The sequence below is a fragment of the Nanorana parkeri genome, unplaced genomic scaffold, assembly GCF_000935625.1.
Source record: "Nanorana parkeri isolate BGI_ZX_2015 unplaced genomic scaffold, ASM93562v1 scaffold256, whole genome shotgun sequence".
In the NCBI taxonomy this organism is placed as follows: domain Eukaryota; kingdom Metazoa; phylum Chordata; class Amphibia; order Anura; family Dicroglossidae; genus Nanorana; species Nanorana parkeri.
In genome coordinates this window covers 860,350-885,858 of record NW_017306524.1, presented here as the reverse complement: position 1 = coordinate 885,858, position 25,509 = coordinate 860,350, and the positions used below count along the sequence as shown (strand labels likewise).

At 39.0% G+C, this 25,509-nt stretch overlaps 1 protein-coding gene across 1 annotated transcript in view; it reads right to left on the bottom strand.

Moving 5' to 3' along the window:
• The window catches only part of ADAMTSL1 (ADAMTS like 1), a gene marked incomplete at its 5' end in the record, with an annotated part of 230,910 nt that overhangs the window by 69,740 nt on the left and 135,661 nt on the right, over positions 1–25,509 (bottom strand). Inside the window, one exon of the mRNA XM_018556868.1 lies at positions 22,195–22,324. Within this exon, the coding sequence (XP_018412370.1) occupies positions 22,195–22,324 (130 nt within the window). The remainder of the gene's footprint in view (positions 1–22,194; positions 22,325–25,509) is intronic.

Sequence of the window (25,509 nt, the reverse complement as noted above, 5' to 3'; positions counted from 1 at the left end):
GTAATGCACATATATATATATATATATATATATATATATATATATACTGTGTGTGTATATAATATATTTATTAACATAGTGGTGTAGTGGTTAGCGCTTCTGCCTTGCAGCACTGGGGGTCCCTGGTTCAAATACTGCCCAGATGAGTTTGAATCAAGGAGTTTGCATGTTCTCCTTGTGCTTACGTGGGTTTCCTCTGGGTACTCATGTTTCCTCCCACACTCCAAAGACATGCTAGTAGGTTAATTTGCTCCTGTATGTATGCATGTGAGATAGGGACCTTAGATTGTAAACTGAAAACACAAAGTGCACAGCTTGCCCCTATCATGCGCCCCCGCAATCCACATTCGGTGCATGGATGACTCTTCCGGAGTAATAGGCTCAAAAACTGTGGAACCAGCACACGATGATCTTCCCAAAAAATTCAAACTTGCTATGACTAAGGCCGAGTGAGGCAGAAACGCGTCAGCAGTTGTGCTTTGTATAGATGCATGTGGAATAAAGTTTGAATTTCTTTGGAAGATCATGATGTGCTGGTTCCACAGTTTTTGAACCTTATATTGTAAGCTTCTTGAGGGCAGATAGATATGAATGTGCAGTATGTAAAACGCTGTGTAAAATGGTCATTGCTATAAAAATACCTGAACTAAATAAATAAACACCATAATTCGGGCCACCCTGCCCGTTGAAGAGATAAACCTTAGGGAAAAAAAAACCATGCAAAGAATTTACTGTCCATTTCCTAGAAGTTAAAATGATAAGCCTCAGATCCTAAAGCCAAGTTTTTCTAAACTCAATTAAAAGAAAAGTGCATGGAAGGGTTAGAAGTTCTGTTAGGATTGTATTGCCATCTGAGATTTTCATTCACTTTCTGTCCCTGTGACTAGTGGTTATCATGACAGAAAAAAATAGGTTGCAGATGGACTTTAAATTGAATCACACAAGAATGGAGGTAATAGGTAACCACACACCTTCAGAATATCTGCACAGAAAAGTTGTTTTAGATCTTCTTCAACCTCAGAACGGAGGTAATAGGTACCCACACAAATGCAGTATATCTGCACAGAAAAGTTGATTTACATCTTCTCCAACCTTAAAGTTGCCCCCAACTTTTAAAGGTAAGAAACACTCAGATACTGCATGCATGCATCTCCTAAACAATTGCATCAATTTTCCCCTAAATGCTGGCACTTAGCACTAACCTATATATTATATAATTGCACCGTTTGACCATAATGACTAAGAGTCAGGCTGCTAGTACCGAAGCAGTCTAAGGAGAACTGATCTGCACATCTAAAGACAACTAATTTTGACACTGTGTATCATCACTCTCCTTTAAAGCAACCCTTTTTTGCCCATGCTTACAGAAACTGTCATCAAATATAAACGTTTAATATTAAACCTAATACCAAATCCCTGATGCACAGTCCGTGAACAATAACTCTGCTCCAGTCTTTCTCCAAAGACCCAGTTATTTCCCTGCTGCACGTCACCATTTTACCTCTTGCATAGCAAAAAGAACATTAAGCCAGCCTGCCAAGCACATCAAAGACACCTCTTTCTCTGATTTATAAGACACTTCTCTCTGCATATGTCAGCAGCCAGGTAGAGTGGTTAGATATGAAGGCTAGGCTCCTACAAGAAGTCAAATTTTGCAAAATGAATGAGTTTTTTTGGGACAGGAAAGGTTCACTTTAAGCTCAAATTCAAAATGGACTCTTTTTTTTTATAACATAAGCAACTTCTTATAAACAGAATTATACATATTTTATATAATATATTTGAAATAGTACACATGCTATATAAGTGTAATTAGTTCCGTAAACCCAATTTGTTACAATGAGGTACAGATATGTATATAAAAGATAACATCTACGAGTTTTTCTTTCAACACTATGCAGAGGCTAATAAGAAATGCTTCAATACAGAAAAATAAACTTACTGCTTCCATAAAGATCATCTTTAATATAAACCAGACAATGTTACACTGCATTTCTTAGGGTTATTGTAAAGTATAGTCAATTATAAAGCAATTTGTTGATTGACTCTTTAAATAACTGAAAGATTAGGAAACAGATAAATGATGCACTATACAAAGTGGGGGTCACATCTTTTCAGATCCAATTTTGTACATTTGGCAGCAAGAAATTCCACATCAGTGAGAGATTTTGTTTTCAGAACAGAAAATTAAGTGGAATAATCACGGCTTGTCTTATCACCCATATTTTGCCTAAGTGTCATATAAGGGGGCAGAGGTGCAGCAATGAGTAAATGTGCTCAAGATTGGGCAATAACCACAAGCATTAATCTCTCACACGTGTGTAAAAGTGAACTTAGCACCACTCTCCTGACATTCCTCATTTAGATGACTATGAACACGTGTAGACAATAACTTAACGTCAGGGCTAAAGTAGAGGAAATTGCAACCAATTGTACAAATGGATTACAGTTATTCAGAGTATAATGGCAGGGATATGACACTGCACAATGAAGCATATAATGAAATAAAGACAAAACCCGTAAAAAGCAATGCTGTAATCCCATATCTAAAGTTAGATTAGGTAAAGAAACAATAATGGGCTAGTGCTTTGTAAAATTAGACCGTTGTAGATAAGAATCACCATTTATATTTCTCGTACCATTCCACGGGGACTCTGTATAATTCCTGGTACAATATCATTATTTTGAACCAGTACACTTTGAACAGGTTTTCTATGACAATGCAACAGTGTACATTATGGAAGCTGGAATAAATTATCTAGAGTTTATGAACCAAGTGGGGTAATAAAGAACACTTGAATGGGTAAGCTTAAAGTGTATGTCTGGGCAAAATAAAATAAAAAAACATACAGTGCATCTCTTTAATACATGCATATTTCCCTATGTTTTATCTCTTAAAACACAGAAAGTACAGACAAATACCTGTTGCATCTACCAGAAACCCAGTGAGCTCCTAACACTCCTAACCAGGAGCAGGAAGCCTAATATGACTGCTCTATACAAAGAGTACACAGAGTGAGCATTGTCAACCTAAGGCAGGCTACTTGTAGACTTACTATGTTAAAATAAATGGAATACCGTATTTGCCGGCATATAAGACGGGTTTTGAGACCTTAAAACATCCCCCAAAAATCGGGGGTCGTCTTGTACATGCGGAAGGATACGGTATACTGTATGTAGCCGAAGCTACATACAGTATACCGCGCTGAGCCAATCACGGCAGGCTTTGTATTAATGAATACAGGCTTTGTATTCATTAATACAAAGCCTGCCGTGATTGGCTCAGCGCGGTATACTGTATGTAGCCGAAGCTACATACAGTATACCGCGCTGAGCCAATCACGGCAGGCTTTGTATTAATGAATACAAAGCCTGCTGTGATTGACTCAGCGGAAGACGGAGGGCACAGCGGGGATCGTGGACAAGGTAAGAGACTGTAATCCCGAGTGTGGCTCGGGGGTACCGCTTATGGTACAGAAAATTAACCCTGAGCCAAACTCGGGAATACCCCCATGGATGTTAGTGGGTGCATCTAAACATTATTTTGGGCTATACTCGTCTTATACGACGAGTATAGCCCAAAACCTATATTTTAACACAAAAAGTAGGGGGCATCTTATACGCCGAGTCGTCTTATATGCTGGCAAATACGATATGAAATACATTACATTTTTGTTTTGGGTTTAGATATATTTTAATGTCTTTAGAGATACACCAAAACTAATGCTGGGCATAAACATGTTCTGACAAAAAGATGAATAGGAAAATAAAAAAATTTATGGATAAGTGCATAATATGCACTTTCATATATCACTGAATTTGATCTCATCCCAGATGCAGAAATAGTAGTAATCAGCTAACAAAAACCTCCAACTTGGCCAATTAACTATACCTCCTAGAAGGATCTTTTAGAGTTGTTTACTATGAACAAAAGGTATAAGCATGGCAATGGCCACCTGTTCAGGCCATATTTATAATGTGATTTATGAACATATACTTGGGGAAGGATACCTGGGATGCACCAACAAGGTGTGATAATGAGGACATTGCTGAATTCTAGAATGTTTTTTTTTGTGTATTTTTATTTACTTTGTTTTGTTTTTTAGTATCTGCCCTACCTGCTGGTCTGTACCTTTCTTTTAGCCTGGTTTCCACGCGCTTCTTCCTACAATTCAATTATAACTCAAAATGTGTTCTCACTGAATGTACACTACACTGTCATTGAATATGACCTAGAAATGAACACCACTTAGCAAGTATGGTATTAGAAAATGTTCTAATGATTGTTAGAAATGTATGCATTTAGCGCTACAGTAGAAGGATTAAATAATAATTTTTTGTTGGAATGTATGCACTAGTGCAACATTATACTTAGGCTTCTAAGAAAACGTGGTTTTCAATTGAACTGCATGGCATAAATACAATATTTTATGTGGAATCCCCAGAAATTGTGGGAGCCAATTTGGAGCCCTACAGCTATACATACATTATATTGGGTAAAGTAAGGAGTCACAAGTAGCATATTCATAACCAGAAAATCAAAAGAACACCATGAACAATGCTTATCTTTTGTAACATCTAATAAAAAGTATTAATACTACAGTTGTCGATATAATATTTTTAATGCGTAATTAATATTTTAATGATCTAACATAATCTTAATTTATCATGACCAGCTTCCCCACTTTGCATTGTGGTAACAAGCGTATTTCTACAAGGCATGGTACTGTACCATGCACGCATTTGTGTATTCAGTGCCCTTCATTTTGAACAGAACTTTAATGCACTAAAGCAATGCACCTGTGTTGCAGGACTCAGCAATGCATGGTAATGTAACATCTTGTGCCATTGCTATAAAAAAAAAAGAGTCAGATGTGGTTTCTGGTTTGCTGGGCTGCATTGGAAGCACATTCAAAATCATAAGGCTACCTTAAGGCAATGTATGTTAGTGCGCAAAGTAAAGTGTGTAAATGTTCATGCGTTAACACACAGGTGTAAAGCCAGCCTAAAGCATTAGACTATGCCTTTTAAGGAAATGCCTATTAAGCAATTCCCACCTTGCACTACACTATGGAGTCTATTTATAAAGCAGTGATTTTTTTCACCAAACATTTACCAGTGCTGAATCAATCACTGTCATATAAACTATGCACCTGGAAGATTCACATTCAGTGAATGTTTGGTTAATGTCAGATTTACGACTTTATAAATATACCCTAATCGTAAAGTGTAACATATCACTCTACAACCGGCTCTCCAAGGTTAATTACCTGGAGTGGCCTCAAGTGGCTTCCTCTAGGGCAAAGGAAGATTAAACAGATTCTGGGAGTGTATCTCATACTAAACAAAGTTATGTTATGCCATTTCCCTTTTTTATGAGGCTACAGAGTCAAGGGACTGAAAGATGTGCACTATAAATGCAGCTATCCTTTGATACACTGTAGTAGTGTCATGTGATTAGGAGTTCATTTCGAGTTAGTCATTGTTTCCAGTTGTAAACTTGGATTGTTAAAAATAGAAATGCGGAGATAATTAGCCATGTGTAGAAAATATGGAAGTGCACCCTCTTTGTTTTTATCTGGATCACACATTTTCATGGATGCTGCTCCAAATAGCTGACATTGGAGAATACACGTGAACATTCCAGGTTCTAAGCCTGCAGAGCAGCTGTGTTATGCACAGTGTTCCATTAGAGAGAATCACAAATCTGCTTAGTATGAGCTGACCTCCATGATCTAAGGCTACACAACCGCTCTGTAATGTGTGCTAATCTGTCATTGCAGTGATTGCGCAAAACCAGCTTGCATGATTGCTCAAAGAGCACTGAAATGTAGAAAACAGTTACGAAAATAACTTTGGATGAACCTGTAAAGCACTACAGAGTGTGATGGTGATACAAGTAAAATAATAATAACATTATCACCTACCAACATCCAGTCTATTGAGAATATTGAATCACCTAGTGTAGCATTATCTAGTCTGCAGTTTTAACGCACATACACCTGTGATAGTGCTGGTAAGAAGGGTGTCTACCCAGCCAAAAAACTGTGATATGGCTAGTGTTTTAAAGAGGCTAGCAATTGTGATTGATAATTAATAGAAATATGTTCACTGACAACTTTATTTAGTTGAGAGTAGAATCGGGGGAACTTAAAACTGAAGTCAGGTTTTTATTGTTGATAGAAGATAAAGATCACCAGCACTCAACCAAAAGCATGAAGTTCATTTGCTTTTTATTGAAGTAACATGTCACAAGCGTCATTTAGCCAATGTTTCGGGACCACGTAGGGTCCCTTCTTCAGGGCAACATAATCACTAAGCAAATTAACTTCATGTTTTTGGTTGAATAGTGGTGATTTTCATCTCCTATGATCCTGGAAAACACGGCGCTATCTGTGTCATCACTACAAACACAACGAAAGTCAAACAAGGTTTAATCACTGTATGGAGTGCCGTTGACATATCACGATATTACAAGGTTTTTATTGCTGTCTGTTCCCACTTGAAATATTTACCCTCACCTTCTGTCCCTGTTTTCAGACAGGGAGTGAGGGAAATCTCCCCACTGGACACACGCCACAATTAAAACTGGCCCTTTCCCACTCTATTAAAATAAAATAATTTTATTTTGTGTATTTGCCCATGTTGGAGGGATTCACCTAAGCTTCATTTTCTGGTGACCACACAGGGTGAAGGGAATTAGCTATAGAACAAATGACAGAGGTTCTTTACCCAAAACTAATAAAAAATACGTTTTGGCTGGAGCTTTAAATCACTGTTGTATATTTAGGAAAACCACTACTTTTAAACCTCAGATATTTAATTTAAATGAAAAAGACACCATTGTACATTGTGAAAAAACTTGTGTTGGAATAAAATGGTAAATTACCATATTTTAACTACTTTCTATTTGCTATAATAACTGCATTGCGGTTGAGCATCACAGTTAGAGACCAAGGTAGTAGCCAACAGTAAGGCCATTGTCCAAAAAAGCCTTTCTATAATAAGACAATTTTCCACTTGGGCAAGTGGAAAGAACAATTAAAGGAAAGAGTCTGGATAAAAGTGGGTATGGTGAACTAGTACTAATGTTGTCATGGACAGTTCACTTCTGATTTGTTACCATCTAGTGCTGTGAAGCCTTTAAGTGGCTTTCTAGTTATAGTAGATTTACAAAATTAAAAAATGATTAATGCCACACAGAAACCTCTAACTAAAGCTGCAATATGTTCTAATTACCTGTATTAAAAGCATCATAAAACTGGAATCACTGGATATTTGCTCAGGTGGCTGTGAAGCCTGTTCTTATGGAGACTAAAGATTTTTACTTACTAGATTTGATACACCCTCTACATTGACTTGAACTGAAATGTTAAGCTAAATGTATTATGTATGCATTGAGAAAAAAAAACAAAAAACTACAGCCAAGTGTCCCTCTGAGGTTTACTGATTGAAAAGTCACCTTTTAACTATATGCTTCTTCCTTAAATAGATTTGTGTGTGTTTTCAGTGAGGAGGAAATAATGTAGGTGTACTAGATAGATAGTTTCCATATGACAACCAACCAAATCAACAGCACCATGTATGTGGGTACTGCCATAAGATTCTATAATGCAATGACTTTGCAGAAGAGCCATATAACACAACACAGTTCTGGGAATTTAGTGGCAGGTCCCAACCCATGTCCCTCTACTGTTGCTGCATGTCCCTCTACTTGCACAAATGTTTCTTAAAATGAAACATAGATAATCTGCGCTTCTGGAAAAGAGACTAAAGTGGAAATATGTATTATAAATTAAAACCTAAAGCAGCTCTAAAAGAGAATGGAAGAATCCTTTCAACGATCGGGAAAAATATATATCAAAGCGCTAAAGGTATAAATAATATGAAACTTAGTGCAACCACTTGATATAGTGAAATTAGGGTTTAGCCGGTCTAGCCCTAAACCAAGTGATATATCTTACATAGGATCATGAAAGAAACAATTAAATTAATAATTCAATTGTGCTGTGGAAAAACAGATAGTGATTGGGACAATAAAAAAAAAAAAAAATTTCAATCACTGTGTAAAGACATCAAAATATATAACAATATATGAACGATCCACGCAAAAAAATATATTAAAAAACGTTAAAAATAAAGTGTTCAGTGAGAAATAAACGTAAAAACGTAAAAAACGTGTGCAAGAGAAATTGTTAATGATATATATTGTTGATGATAAATATTTCTTAGTGGTGGTCCGACAGCCCCTCTTGGGTGGGTACTCACCAAATGGAGCTGGATCAAAGGCTTTTAGTTAGTGACACTTGAGCCTGCAATCGTGCTTTCAAACTTGGACCCAGTTGTTTCCACTCTCAGTACCTGCAAGGTGAGTGTTTGATTTTTCTCCCTTGTAGCGCTGGCTGTATCCCAAAAGTGAAGCTGGATCGTCTCAGGCACAGTGTCAGCAAAACTCCTCCAACACACGTGCAGCACACACAACCTGTTTCCTGCGTGTGACGTCACTGGAGCGCAGCGTTGTGTGTGCTGCACGTGTGTTGGAGGAGTTGTGGCAAAGTGTCTTCATTAGCAGCTCTGGTCTGCTCAGTTACATGATGATCCTCAAAATCAGCCAGTCTGGACAGCAGAACACATTACTTTCCTATAACACTGAGACCTAGTTGTGTACTCCTTTCATACATTACCACCTGCTGCAGCTCTATACCCACACTTATATCCAGATCACTGGACCAATTGGGTACTTAAACCTCATGCCCATCCTGCTTTCATCTCACACAGGCTTTCAAGCAGAGGGTGATATTCTAGATATTTGATTAATTCACAGGTCAGTAGTAGACAAATGTCCACAATATGAAAAGACTGGAAAAATTAAAAACCAGCTGCTAACAAGTTTCTCACAAGACCTGTAGGCCTGTGGTGTAGCGAAAGTAATAAAATGGTCACATCACAAACTATCAAAAGAATCTTACAGATTGTGTGACTGCAAAAACAGCAGGGAGGAAGAGGCCTGTACTAGACATGTGCGATTCGTTTCGTTACGAATCAAAATTCGTACGAATTTTCCTGAAATTCCGAATGTCGGAGCATCCGAAATCCGAATGGCAGTTTCCGAATTATATCCGAAATACGAAATTCCGTTAACGAATTTCGGATCCGAATTTCTTTGAAACAGGAACTAATATTACCCCTGTAAATGAGGTTGAACAGCATGACAAGATTTTTTTTAATCCGAGATACGGATCCGCTGCTGCTGATGCATTACAATACACAGTTACACACACAGGCAGGAAATACGAAATTCCGTTGACGTATTTTCGTTCCATTACGAACATTCGTTATATTGAAGGTAAAAAGCAAAGTACATTTATATTGGAGTTGATGGTAGTTTTTTTTAAAGTCCGAAATACGGAATTCGGAATACGGAATCCGTTAACGGAATTCGTATTTCGTTTTGGTTGACCAATCAGAGGTTCTCTTCTGCTGCTGAGAGTTGCATTACAAATACAGGCAGGAAATACGAAATTCCGTTGACGTATTTTCGTTCCATTACGAACATTCGTTATATTGAAGGTAAAAAGCAAAGTACATTTATATTGGAGTTGATGGTAGTTTTTTTTAAAGTCCGAAATACGGAATTCGGAATACGGAATCCGTTAACGGAATTCGTATTTCGTTTTGGTTGACCAATCAGAGGTTCTCTTCTGCTGCTGAGAGTTGCATTACAAATACAGGCAGGAAATACGAAATTCCGTTGACGTATTTTCGTTCCATTACGAACATTCGTTATATTGAAGGTAAAAAGCAAAGTACATTTATATTGGAGTTGATGGTAGTTTTTTTTAAAGTCCGAAATACGGAATTCGGAATACGGAATCCGTTAACGGAATTCGTATTTCGGATAAAAAAACAACTACCACTCCAATATTAACAAAGGTATTTTGCTTTTTAACTTCATCATAACGAATGTTCGTAAAGTTACGAAAATATAACCGCCACTAACGAAAATTCGTATTTCGTACGAATCCGAATCCGAATTGAGTTCAGTTACGAATTACGAAATACGAAATAACGGATATTCCGAAACGAAACGAAACAGAACAAATGTTTTGACGGCGCACAAGTCTAGCCTGTACACAATGAGACTTCATATTGTCTGCAATTTTTTGTCATCTTCATAAAAGCAGAGGGAATAATAAAATCCAAAATATTAGTCACATGGAGATGAAAATGATTCCTTCTAATAGTCTGGTATAGGGTCTTCTTGCAGATGCAAAACGATATGTCTTGTCCTTATAGAACGCCCTAGGGTTTGATAAAATAGTTATATGGAGCCTGCTTGAAGTGGACCTGTGGTGTTTTGATTCGCTGCAATTGGGATGATGTAATGGTGCCAGAAACCGTGACCCTGCCATCAGGACCAGCTGGTCCTTATAACCTATGGCCACTTTGGGAAGCAAATACCTCCCACAGCCACAGAGTAGGTGAAGTAACACCTCTAAAGGTGACTGGCCAAGGGTTAGAGTATATCCCACATCTATACCTCTATAAATTGAGCAGCATGACTATAATCATTGTAATTTGTACAGATCCTGTTCTGAACAAGGCAGAATTTTCTGATGTGCTCCTGCCGAAAGGAAATAACAGTACTGCCTAAAATGGTAAACTTGATTTCTGTCATTTCTCCCCTTTATATAGCAAATAGCCACATTTTTATATATCATTGTCTTTTGTAATTTAAACCTTTTTTCATATTTCTGTGCACTGCCTACCTAGGGATATTACAATATAAAAAATAATATGTGGTCTTTTGTGTACTAAGCTAAGAACTCATACTCTTAGAAAGATTGTTGCATTATATTACCAGTGCCTGCATGCTCAGTTGTAAGTTCATTGTTAATCTTTGTGAGATTGCATTGTGTGGCTGCACCTTTAAAGTGTTTTTCCACTTTTGTAGCAAAATGGCCTATAGGAAATTCTGGGTATTGTAGATTTTTTGCAGCTTCACGTGTGAATATAGTTTTAAGGCTTGACATGTTTGATATCTGTTTACCCAACGTGAACAGTAGAAAAATGTCACCAGCACACCATGAGTTGAAAAAGCAAAATATTTTATTGCCAGTAGCTGTATCTCATTGGCAAGCGCTTTCGGGGCCTCGCAGGGTCCCCTTCATCAGGGTTGATACAGCTACTACAGATACAGCTACTGGCAATAAAATATTTTGCTTTTTCAACTCATGGTGTGCTGGTGACATTTTTCTACTGTTCATGTGTGGCGGTGCCATCCGCAGTCATTTCGAGCACCCATCTTCATCAAGTGGGAATCCCGGTAAGGAGTGCGGTATGGTTCCTGTTTCTGTTTGTTTACCCAACGTGACCCCATCTTTTATATTTTACCAAAAAATTGGGTATTATATTCTGTTTCTGTGCATTAAATTTAGTTTTAGTGCATTTTATCCTAAAAATACAGGTTTGATAAACATTTGCGCAAATACCATGTGGCATGCAAAAATTGCAACTAGAATTTTTTTATTCTACAGGGCCTCTGCTTTAAAAAAATATATCACTGTTTGGGGGTTTTAAGCTGTCTTCTAGCCAAAAATTCATATTTTATCGTGTGTGTGCAAATAGTAAGAAATTGCTCTGGACCGAAAGTGGTTAATAATGTCAGCAAATAGTGAGCTACTGCCTGTTATATGCTTACAGTGCTGAGAAGGATCCTGACAATATTGTTAGGATCAACTTGGCTGCCTGATTGACAGCTTGCTCTGCCAGTATAGAGCCAGAGGCAGCTGCACTCGCCCCCTTACCTGTCTTTCCCTCCAATGAGTGCTGGAGGAATGGCGAGAAGACGGGGGAATCCATGCTGGGAGCTGTTACTGACAGTCATCACTCTCTGCAGGAAGAAGCCGTGAGCTGAGCGATCAGTGGTTTGTGATTGCTCAGCTCTCAGTATAGAGCTGACATGTGACAGCTGCAGTGTCACACACCAGCTCTAAGTACTGGGAAGAGTATATTTTACTCTTCCAATAATTCTCCTTTAATATATAATTCAGCAAAACGGCTGTGAAACTTTCAAGCTCTGTTCCTGTGACTCAGTTTGCCCTTACTGAATTCTTATACACCTTCTGAAAAGCCTGGGTAAAGTAGTAGAAACAGTCTTAGGAAAACAAATATGGTAAGAGAGCACATCTCCATTTTAAACTCAACAGAAATAAAAAAAAAAATGATCTTAAACAAAAAAAAGCCCTGGCAGAAAAAAAGCCCCCCATGTGCCTCCACCCTATAAAAATAACAACATGTAGTATAATAAATGGAGATATATTTATGTTATATAGAGATATCAACAATATACAAAGTGTACATTTCTTGTTGAAAACAAACCTTGTCCCTGTTTATGTAAGTTGTCATCATATCTTCAACACATCGCATTGCAAGTAACTAGCCCTTATTGCCGAGTAATATACAAAGTGTATATGAGACAATATGTAATGTATGTATATGTGACAAATGTTAGTGCTAGCCTGCTAGATGTTCTTTGATCTACATTGTTTCATTATTGATTCATATTTATGGTGGTCCTATTCACTTTTATCATTTTAAGAATCAAACCACATGTCTAAACATGTTGTCTCTTGTAAGACCCGACCTTGTATGACTGACAAACAATATGCCTTTTTCAATTAAACAGATTTTTAAATGCCTGGTATACCAACTCTTGGACAAGCTTGTTAAATTTCAAATTGTAGACCATAAAAAAAGATTAATACATAAAAAGCCATCTATACAATATGGGTCACTGACCACCTAAGATGTAGTAACTACAGGCTTTAAAGCCCCGTTCACATTGAGCGATTTATTGCACGGTAATTCCCGCGATATCGCGGCAAATTACCGCGCGAGATAGCGCTCCAATGCATTTCAATGGGGCAAAGGGTCCTGCTGTCGCGGGTCGTGTGTCGCTACAGCAGGACCCTTTTTGGAGCGGATTTAGCCGCGATTCAAGCTTGCTCAATGCAAGCTTGAACGCGATATCGCGCGGCAAATCTCGATATGTCGCGCAATATGCAAATCGCGCTACAAACGCGCGATTTGCATATCGCGCAGTGGGAACGGGGCCTAAAGGTGTATAATGTTGTGTTCACATCTCTGCAAGCTATACACCCAAAAAATAACTGAAAAACCTCTTGTTCCAGGTTTTATGGTACTATTGTACTTTACATCAAATGTACATTGTGCTTAAAGTATGACTAAAATGAAAACTCTTTCTTGTTTTAAATTGAGTGGAAAAGGGTTAGACGTCACGTGGACACAGATATTGTTATCTGTGTCAACACTGGGCATAATTACTGTCTATTTTTTCTGGTGGCTATTGTCCCAGGGACAGAAAGTGATGAGAAATACATAATTGTATAGAAGTCATATCGACAGGAATAGAGTGGAAATCCTTTGGTGGATACACCTGTTCCAATGACAGCTATCTAAGAAGGGATTCCCTTTACTTTAGAGATTTTCCCTCAAGGTCATGTCTCCAGAGCAGAATATGGTGGGAAAGAATCCTAAATAAACACACAAAAAATCCTTACAGGAGTTGGATCATTATCCATTTTATCCAAAACAAAAAAAAGCTTTGGCTTTAAATATAGTTCAAATTATGCAAAGCATCCCAATAGGAATAGAAAAATACACCTTAGGAGAGTTTGATATCCCAGAGTTACTTTGAAGCAAATATGAGTATGAGCTTCATGTACTAAAAACATGATATAGACCATCAACTTTTTTATTAAATAGCATACAGGAAGCAACAGGAGTATGTGCGCAAACTCCAGTTGAATCTTAACCTGACTGTGGTAAGGGGTAGGCACACAAAGTTCAGTTTCATCCAAAGTAGTAATAAATAGCTGATAAATAGATAAGTTAAAGTAGGCTATAACATCAAGGCTACACCTCTGCCTCTATATCTTTCTCAAACATGACAGTTCATTTAGCTGCCAACAAATACAATCCATAGCAGTCAAAGGTATTATATAGACTGTAAATATATATATAATTATAGCTGCCCCTTTAAATAAAAATGAAGTAAAGTTGTAGAAATTGCCTGGTATTTCCTTTGAATCCAACCATATGGCTTCTATTTCTCATATTATTTCCACATCCCGACACATCTCACAAATTCTTTTCACACAGTAACCCACGCTGAGTGATTGAGCTGCTGTGGTCGTCTATTTCTGTATACGGTAGATGACTATTTAAATACCACAGTCCAGATCTTGGTCCTATTAAAGTTTTGTTTTAAGAAGGTCATATTTGCTGAATAATGTTATTTTTATTTAAATAAAAGAACTTGCAAAATAGAGTTCACAGTTGAATCCAGTTGAGCCATTTTCTCCAGAAATCAATATCATTTTGGCAGAAGGACTTAGCAGCCACCAGCATGTGACCTATAATTTTATAGATATAGTAGTTTCAAAACCTATTTTTATCAAAGCTACATAGCATTTGTATTAATTCTGCTTATCAAGGCATAAGTAAGGCAGAGAAAGATGCTATTGTATGATTTTTATTGCTGTCTGGGTTTCTCTATGTGCCCTGGTGAACATTAACACTGAGACAAAAAGTGGTGAATGTTCTAGGTGTTTTCAAAACAGGAATATGCAAAAGAAAATCTTTCAACGGGAACACTTGCTATGGTCCAGTATCCACAGAATTTGTAAGGATTACAAAGTTCTTCTTTTCCTTAGTAACCACCCATCACAAGATAATAGAGAAGACAGTCAAAGCCTCATCTACATGTATACTACAGCCAGGGCCATCCCTACCCTATATACTGCCTGAGGCAGTGGTAAAGTGTGTGTGTGTGGGGGGAGGTTGGTTGGGGTAGCGGGTGCTTGGGGGGAGGGTGCTTTGCGGCAAATGCGGTGGGATAGGCGGCTGTATTAGAACCATGCTGTCAGCAGCTCTCTGACCGGTTCCACCCAGCTCACTGATGTCACTGGTTCCCAGGAGCTCGGCGGGATGCTCAGCTCTCTGACAACCAATGAATTCAGTGAGCTGGGTGGGAAGCCAAACAGACCATTACAGGTTGCTAAGAGCTCTTAGCAACCTGGCACACTGTGGCCGCCCCTCTATTTCTCTAATATCTATTACCTCTAATATGTCTGTTTGAAGAAAACCTTGAGGACAATCTATGGGGCTACTGCACTCCTAAATTTTGGGGACCTAAACCCTGAAGTTCATTTAAAAAAAGTGTATCTGAAGCCAAAAAAAGTTTTTTACTTTTGGACAGACTTGAAAAGGATTAGAGAACCAGTAGATCACCAGCCCTCACAAAGGGCTTCTTGTTACCTGTGCATTTATTAATCACATCACATAAAGTTTTTAAGAAACAACTTTTCAGGGTCACGCAGGGCCCCTTCATCAGGTTGACAAAGTGACACTGTTAACCTGATGAAGGGGCCCTGTGTGACCCCAAAACGTTGTTTCAGAGACATAATGTGACGTAATCAATAAATGCATGGGTAACAAGAAGCCCTTTGTGTGTGCTGATGATCCACTGGTTCTCTATTACATCTTCTGCACGGCGCCATCTGTGGTATCACTACAAGCACCACAGCTATCTAAAAGGTCACTTATGGAGTGCAGGTGAAAAGGATTAGAACACCTTTAAGATTTATACTATCTGGGGCAGGGCCGTAGATAATTTTTTTTTCCTGGGGGGGGGTTCAGCTTCCTCAAATTATAAGATTTTATCTAGCAGACACGCCAAGGTTTGAAAAAAATATACCGGCCATATCGTTCCTAAACCAATCCTTTACCCTGAGCAATACCGATTTTGTTGTTTGACACCATATGGATAAAAACCATGTTTTCAAAAGACTTCTAATTGGTACCAATTCACACAAACCACTTAGTATACACTTACAAAAAATATTTAGCAGAATACATTTTGGCCTAATTTTATGAAGAAATTTGATTTGATTTAATATTTTGTATAACAAAAAGTTAAAAATATTTATTTTGCACAATTTTTAGTCTTTTTTCATTTATATAAAAAAATTAAATAAAAACCAGCGGCGATCAAATAGCACCAAAAGAAAGCTCTATTTGGGTAAAAAAAATAGGCGCCCGGGGGAAAGTCTTTCATTAGCGCCCCCACAAATCAATCCATAGTTCAATGCTCTAGACAAACTGTTCCCTTGCCTATGTTTTCCCCTCCTGATCCACCTTCAAATCACCTCATTCTCCAGTGCTGCTTTGGTAATTTAGGAGCCACTTCTGGGCTTGTTTCAATTTTCAAGGCATTGCCCCTTCTAATCTGTCATGGAGGAGAGACTTGAGTGATTTCAAGCCTACACTTCATGGTGGTTCAGGAGGGGTGCTGCCGCACCAAAAGAAGGGAGAGCAGAAGCTGGTCTAAAGCCACTGACCCACTATGGAGACCCACCATATAGCAATATATTATACAGCAATGCATAATACCACCAGCTATAGAGGACTATAAATCTCAGGAATACATTATATAGCAACGCAGAATAATATGAAGCTACATACTCTGTGTTGCTCCAGGGTGGTGGCCTGATGTCTCCAGGGTCTCAGGATGGCTGTGTGGAGTCTCAGGACGGCTGTGCGGAGTCTCAGGAATGCTGTATGGGGTCTCAGTAGGACTGTCCGGAGTCTCAGGAGGGCTGTGATTAGTTACAGTAGAGCTGTAACAACTATTCGATTTAGTAGATTAAAATCAACGATGGAAAACGTTGTCAACGTTTTCCATTGTCGATTAGTCCGCTATCAATTGAATTACCTGTTCGCGGCTCCACATACGAGCCGCACGCCACGCCCACGCTGCTTAAGCACAAGCCGCGCACGCTGAGGACATGCCTCTGCTCCTCTCTTCCCTGTGAGCTTCCTGACTCGCCACTGCCCGCCAACAATCAAGGGCCCACGATTCAAAGTAAGTCACTCAGCAACGAGCGCAGGTCAGCATTCAGCCCATGTCCGGGCCGTGGGCCAGAAAGGCACAGGCAAAGGGCCAGATATAGCATGCGGGCCATAAAATGCCCAGGTCTGCCCTATAGGAACACTGGGGGTGATAGATGAGTTTGAATATTTGATTCCCAAGATAGTCCTCATTGGCTGTGTTCTGCTGCAGAATTCTGAAGTATATCACCCCCAGTGTTCCTATAGGGCAGACCTGGGCATGTGCTGCTATGAAAGCCATAAACTGTACAATATTATTGAAAGGAGGGAACTCCCCAACACCACCACCATGGGGAGAATCTAAACGTTTTGTGGTAGCCTGTGGGGGTCTCAGATGGGCTGTGTGGAGTCGCAGGTGGGCTGTGGGGGTCTCAGGTGGGCTGTGGGGGTCTCAAGTTGGGCTCTGCGGATTATTATCATTAATAATGTTTTCTGTGTTTTTACTTTTTATCATTTTTTTAAATTTTAATTTCTTTTATTTTTTCCCACTTAACTATATTGCTATCGCACAGGGGTTAACAAGTTCCTGTGTGATAGCTTTTGGAGGGGACAGGTTCTCTTTATGAGCCTGCCCTCCAGTACAGACTGTGGACTCTGGACTTAGAACGAACTGGACTCTGGACTTAGAATGCAGTAGGCTCAGGCCCGGTGCAGGCCTACACGATCCGGGAACGCGAGTCCTGGGATCGCACGGTCCTGCACAATGCAGGCCGCGATTGCCGTGCGGCCCCATTGATTTCAATGGGGTGACATCTGTACAGCAATCGCAGAAAAAAGGTAAACAACGCGTGGCTCTTTTAGCGCAATCCGCCCGGCGCGACTAGGTTGCAATTAGAAAATAATGGCACACCTACAGCACGATCGGTGCACGCCTAGGCGACTACTGACTGGGCGGAATCGTGCACGATTGACGTGCGGTGATGTGTCGTCTAGGTGTGCACAGACCCTTAGGAACACACTAGACTTGGGGCATAGGAAAGCACTAGACTCTGGACTTTGCAACACAGTGGACTTTGGACTAATCACAGATAATACAAACAGCCCCCCCCCCGCCTCCCCTCCTATACCCTCTGGGGGGGGGGGGTTTGGACCCCCCTAACCCTCCCCCTTATCTACGCCCCTGATCTGGGGCTCCATTAGAGGAATTTACCTTTACTACCTGTCCTGCTGAACACAGTTTACCAGACAGGAAGTGAGAGAAAATCTGCATAGGGGCCTAGACATAAATATAAATCTAATAGGGATTTTAGCCTTCTCCTTCTCTACTAAGGAAAAGCATTTTTTAAATGAATTAATTATTTACATTTTTCATGTTCACAGTGGAATACAGCAATAGAAATACATAGCCAGAAAGAATTGATAACGAATGAAGAAGAAAAGTATTTTTATTTGTGTCTGTTCTGTGGGAAAGTTCCCCTCACTTCCTGTCTGGTGATACATTATTAGTAGGGCAGGAAATAAGAGTAAATTTCTCTAACAGAGAAAGAAGTAAACCCTTTCCCACTAAACAAGTTTTGGCTAGCTTTTTTGTGTTATTCAATACACATTTGTAGCTTATCTCAAGAGCAAGACTATGCCCTTCTCATAGCCTTGAGAGCTGCACTTAAAAAACACATTTAGAATAATTTCTACTCTACCATTTCTAGGTAACATGAGTTTATTTAGAGCAGATGAAAACTGTTAAATCTACAAATGCTTGAGCACTTAAAACAACAGGAAACTCTGTTAGTGGATTAGGCACATATTTGCAGCATGTTTTATGATTTAAGCGTAAAAGTTGCCATTTGATTACCTTGCATTTTTTTTTCAAAGAAAGTTTGTAAAGTAACCCACATATTCCATATGTGGTCCTCTTTTACAAAGACACCGGTTGTAAATCTAGAACAACTAAATTTCCTTGTGAGACTCTATAAAGCTTTTCCAAAAGAAAATGCATATGGGTCAATCTTTATCAATCACAAATACTTTTCAGAACATAAAAAAGTGGTCAGTATGAATGAATTGATCCACCAAGCTTGAGATTCAACCAGGATCACTCTGATTTGAGGCCAGTGGATATCTATGAATAAAGACTGTTTACATTTTTGACAGTTTCCATGCATGTGGGCTAGAATTATCCATATCTGGAGGGTGAGGGTCCCTAGAAATTTTGATAGCTAAACATATATGTGTAGCACCCTCTGCTATGTCACTATTAAATTTAGTATTATATCTAGACTGTAGTCAGTCTGGATGCTGATTGCTCTGAAATCTGCAGGTTTCCCAAAGTCTGGTAGATGCATTGTTTGTACCTGTTGCTGGGTAGGGGCCTCAGCATACAGTGTGGGAGGATCAATCCTTAGATTATAAATATGCATCTACTGTATCTCTGACCAATCCTTGAGCAGGCTCATTTAGAGGTATGGCTAGAGGAAGGTGATAAATATTTGGGTACACCTTCCTTTTCTCCCCTGAGGCTTCTCCCTGGGAGGAGGTCTGTGTGTTACAAGATGCCTGGCTTAGGCCTCAGCATGTGGCAGGTCCTGGGGACTAAGAGGCCTAAGATGCTACTGATAGGAAACCTGATGGAAGATGGACTGGAGGAAGAGTCTATTACTGAGGAGTGTCGCAGAGGAGCTGGTGAGAGCTGCCTTCTGAACCCTGTAAGAGATCCCTCACCCTACACTCAGATATTACACAGAAGATAAGTCAGTTGGTGCACTGTAAGTCCTGTGACTGTTCTCCTTCAGAGTTTTGGAGTGTTCCTGGCTGTTGTCTGGTGCTACTATCTATCACTGGTCACTGTCATAGGACCTTTTGCTACCTTTCACTACTGTTGCTAATGATGAAGACACTGTCCTCTATTTTTGTTCCTCGGGTATCCTGCAACCCTAACCCTCTTTCCTAGTTGATACTGAGCAATGAATACTAAAAAGACCCTACGACTCGAGCCTGTTCTATCCTAAAAGTGTCGGCATTGCTGGAGCTAAGCAAAATGGCTTTTGCCTGGCAAAACAGGTAGGAGAATCTAATTCATAGCCAGCAGCTCCTTCGGGGGTGAGCGCTACATATGTTTCAACAGTGGGTGGCCACTTCAAGAGTGGGATCCATGGGTTGTAGCATAAGTAAAGCTTATTATTTTTTAGTGCATGATCTAAATAATAAGTACAAATTTACTAAGAGAGAATGTCATCCCTGAAGGTAATTTCTTATATCTACAGGGTTCCTGCCACATAAAACATTTGCTCCTTTAAATACTCACATACTAGGTAAAACCCATGTTCAAATATAATATAAAAAGACAAGAATTCAGAAGTTGTGCCAAGTACCATGATAATAACAGGAGGGAGCAGAGTGGGCAGAGAGTTGAACTTATTAGTCTGCTTCTGCTCTTTCACTGTTCAGTCAGCAAGTTGGAAGCAGGGTGATGTCAGTAGTGTATTCCTTAACTGTAACAGAGTTAGTGGTATAATTCACCTGACTGTGCTATGGGGCAGGACTGTGTAAATCTCAGGAATTAATTGAAATAAATACAAATCCTTTGGCAGGTAAAACAGTTTTCATATATATAAGAAACGGCATCTTTTTTTCCTAGATTCTGGCCTCTGTCCAGACACTTTTAGCTGTCTGGAAAAAAGTAAGAAAAAAATCACATAAAAAGCAACAAACTGCCTCAGGTAATAATGGGTTAAAGGGACATAATCCCTTAATAGCCAAAACCTGGTTACTATGGAGCTGAGGTGACAAAGGTTTTGTTACATTATATTTTGTTAATGGTTGAAATCCTTAATTTTACTGTCTTTGTTCAAATGGGGAGATTACTATTTATTTTCTGTCCTGAAAACACAACAGGAAGTGAGAGGTAATCTTTTCAGAATGAGGGAAAATCCCAGATTGACACTTAGGGGTTCATTTATAAAAGTTACGCCCAGCTATATGCCTATGATTCCTAAATTTGTCAACACCATCTAGGGCCACTAGTGCCGTGTGCAACGCATTCGCCCGGCCTACTATAACTTTTGAAAATGAACCCCTTACACAGGTGTCCCTGTTTAAACATTTGCCTTTTTCTTTGACAACCACACAATTTTGTATTTCTTTTCACTTCTGTTTAGCTCGCAGGAGGGGTGAATATCCTTAATTGGGCATTCAGTAAAAAAAAAATCTGAAAGGAATTTGAATGATTTCCTATTCTATCCAGATTAAAAAACTAAAGTTTTGCCCATAGATGCAGTTTTACATCACAGGGAAGTCTTGATTTTTTGCGGGAGCTTTGGTGGCAGACCTCTGGCAAGGTGGACTGTCAAAATACAATTATGTTGTGACATCTTATGGTGTCTGCTATCTAACTCCAGCCTTAATTTATGTGGTGTGTCCACGCCAGAAAGTAGATACTCTAATGGATTTAAACATATGTAAACGTGAGTAAAGGTAAGTATGTTTAAATACAGGAGAACTTGATCTGGGTATAAAGTTTGCATATAGTTTGTTTATAGTTCCCAGATAATTTATTAGCCTAAACGCAGAAGGCTAATGTGAATGTAGCCTAAGATGTAATATTCAATACAACAAAAAACATATAAACGTACAAATACTGGTAGGCAGAATATTTGCTTGAAAAATAGTGTCTTAATAATCACAAGCAACAGGAGCAAATTACTGAATGCAGAAGTTTCCCAAACATGAAACTTCCACATTCAGGAACTTACACCTGTGCGCATATAATTGCCGGTACCAGCATTTGTGCACCTACACCCCTATACAGTGTTTTCTGTCCATACATTCCTATGAACAGAAAAGCACAGCAGCTGGGGCTTCCACACCACAAATGCACCCCAAATACCAGCGTGTTATGCACTGTATGCCAATACGCCTGTATTTGTCCCCTAAAAGCCCAAAAAGTTTAGTTGGGCTTTAACATTTGTTCTTAGAGAAAGGAAATGTAATAATTGGTGAGCCATTTGAAACCACTACATATGGCATGAGACTGCATTCTAACAAATTCATAGTCACAAATCTGTTACTGTTATAGCAATAGTTGGCAATACAGATGTGTGGTATACTGTCATTTACAGATGACCAGTCTTAAAATGTCACATAAGCACTTATTCATGATAAAGATTATAATCTAGACTGAGAATATTACAAAATTACAGCATAATATACACCATATACAGTATATCAATTAACAACAATGTTGCAAACAAACATTTGATAAAGAAAGACATAAAGTGCACTTACCTTGGCGGACATGCTTCCATATTGCAAGTTTTTAATAGGGGTGGAGGTCGTTTGCTGGCCACACACAGACTTTCACCCATTGCTACCCCTGTCTGCTTGTTCAAGCACACTACTATGGCTTCTTGCACACCTGCAAAAATGTAAAAAAAAAAAAAGCCCTTGTATTAAAACATCCAGAAAATAAATCTGACATAAGTATAGAGAATAATGGCTGCCTTAAAATGTAATTCATACAGTAAGCAGAATTAAAACCATACAATGTAGCATTTGCCAAAAACACACTGATTGTTAATTGTTGAGAACTAGGTAAACTATAAAGCATAAACGTGGTGAAAAAATAAAACACTTAAACGCAACTAAAAACAATACTGATGCAGTTATAATGATATCACGTGTGCAATATCAACCCAACCTGGCATACGATAAATGATTCCCAGTGTGTGGGATAGTGAGTAGGAAGCGAAAAGAGAGAGTGTAAGTTTCTATATTTCACCTATTTTTGGCAGTCGAGGCACATAAACCAAAGCCAAGCTGAGCTGAAAGGAAACGCTCTTGTGCCAATAAGCCTCTAAAAACGTCACCAGATTCCATAACGGACAAGTCTTGAGCATGGTAATTTAATGCAGAATGCAATGTGTGCTTGAAAGACATTTCGACATTTATATGTTTGGGTTTAATCAGCACGATATTTACTTACTTGAAGGGGAAGTTCGGAGCAGTAAGGGTTTTGATGTTGGCTGTAGTGCTACTAGGTTCCTTTCAACAAGCAGCCAGAGATTAAAATCTGCTGCAGAACCATGTGTATATTCAGGTGACGGGGCCTACAGTAGGTATTCATGATGCTTTGCGAGTGTTGGCAGTGTGGAACTTGACAAATCTCATTAAGTATAGACATTCGTTATGCAGGCTTATTGTGTAAAGCAAGGGAAGGACGGCCAACATCTCCAGCTGTCATTGGACCGTAACTCACATCAATTGTATGTCACATCTCCATCTGGCACATACCGCCAACATTTAAGACTGACAATAGTCAAAGATCACATGTTGACAACACATGATAAATATACAGTACATACTGTGATCATATTATGTTTTATTTTGGCAGTAACCATTAAAGAGAACATTTATCAGCAGCATTTGATGCATATCGGATTCCCAAGAAGTCTATGGCTCGGCTTCCCGCTCACACTGTGTGAATCTTTAAGAAATCTGGGAGGTTTTTTTTTTTTCAACTGCTCTACAATCAAAGAGACATGAGTAAGATTTGTCTGTATTGTGAATGGCGTCTTTGTCATCCACAGACAAATTAGTATGTGGCTAGAGAAACAGAATATATGCTTGCAGCTCTTTTGTTCAGCACAGCATTGCACACTATTTATGATGCTGATGATGTGACCACCCATAGGGCTCAGGAGTTTTAATCAGTGTTTTAGTGAACTCTATGCACTCAACCAAGAAAACATGCAAAGCTTTCATCATGTTTACTGCAAAACTGGTTATCTATTACCAAATTCAGTGTTTTTCAGTAGAATGGACAAGTATCTGAAACTTAGGTATAAATAGTCCGTCTACCTGAATATTTTTAACTTCTCTTACAAAACTGGATATGTAGCCAAGCAAGGTCTGGAGAAAACAGTTGTATGGATATTGGTAATATTTATATTATGATATTCTTGTTCTGACACATTCAGTTTGCATAAAAGGCAAAACGTGGGGTATAAAGTGTTGGATATGCAACAGCATTCAGAGATGTAATATTGTCCTTTGAGTTGTAGATGGCGCTGTATTGCAATGTTAGTTTCTATGCTTATGCATACTTATATATGATACACAGGAGGTTCTATCTGTATATATGTATGCTGTACAATGCTGTATTCTCATATAATATTCTCCTAAGCAAGTAAAATTTTATTCAGTATTCCTCAAGATCTCCTTGGAGCTCACACACAGTGACGTGTGCAGACCAATGAAAACTCCCACATCAGGAGGGAACAGATATCTACTGACTTTCATTGATGATTATTCCAGGCACACAACAACTTATCTGATCAAACACAAGAAAGAAACATCAGAAAAACCTCAAGAGTTTGTAGCTATGTCCAACAACAAATTCCAACGAAAACCAGGAATTATATGGACCCACAACAGAGGGGAATACATCAGTAAGGAAGTGGAATCCTACCTGAAGAAACAAGGTTTAGTACACCAGACAACCACATCATACACTCCTGAACAAAATGGTGTAGCAGAACGGAAGAAATCACACTCTTATAGAAAGGGCCAGATGCATGCTGTCAGATGCCAACCTGCCTAAGAAGTACTGGTGAGAAGCAGTCATGACTGCAACATACCTACAGAACAGACTACCTTCAAAAAGCTGTTGAAAGCACGCCAATTGATATGTGGCATGGATCAAAGCCTAGCCTAAGGCACATCAGAGTGTTTGGATGTAAAGCTTACACCTATAATCCAAAAGAGAAGCAATCCAAATTGGAGAACACAGCCATTGAAGGTATTATGATGGGCCATAGTGAGCAAAGTAGAGATATAGAATCCTAAACCCACAGACTGACGAAGTGACAATAAGCTGCAGCGTTTATTTCTATGAGAATCCATCACCAGAAACAATGATCCCGGGAAGTTGTGAAGTAAATCTGCCCAGTGAACCAGCAAAGGAGGCTGAGCAAAGTGTCCGCACAGGAATCAGAACAAGAGGTGGAACTCACAATGGATAAGTCATGTTCCATGTTAGATTCTGCTGAACAACCTGAAATGAGAAGATTCACTTGGGCAACAAAGGGAATACCGCCCTGTAAGCTGTCATGTACTGCTAAGACACATACTCAAAAAGTTAGCGAAACACGAAGCCAATCAATGGAGACAGGCAGCAGAAGAAAAAATGACTGTGGATGCACTCACCAAGCCATTGACAAAGGATCATCACAGTTTCCTTCAGGAGAAGCTAAACGTCATATAGCAATGCATATGCTGTTGAGAAGGGGTGTTGGAAATGCAACAGCATACTGATTGTATTACTGACTTTCAGAGATGTAAAATTGTCCTTTGAGCTGTAGCTGGCACTGCAGTGCAATGTTTGTCTCTATGTCTATGTATACTTATCTATGATACACAGGAAGTTCTCTCTTTATATACAGTATGTATGCTGTATAATGCTGTATTCTGATATAATGTTCTCCTAAGTAAAACTTAATTCAGCGTTCCTCAAGATCTCAGTACTTCAGCTAAACATGTAACCAACATCAAGTACAGCATCAACCAACCAGTAAGCACCAGTTTTGAGTGGTGAATGGTAAA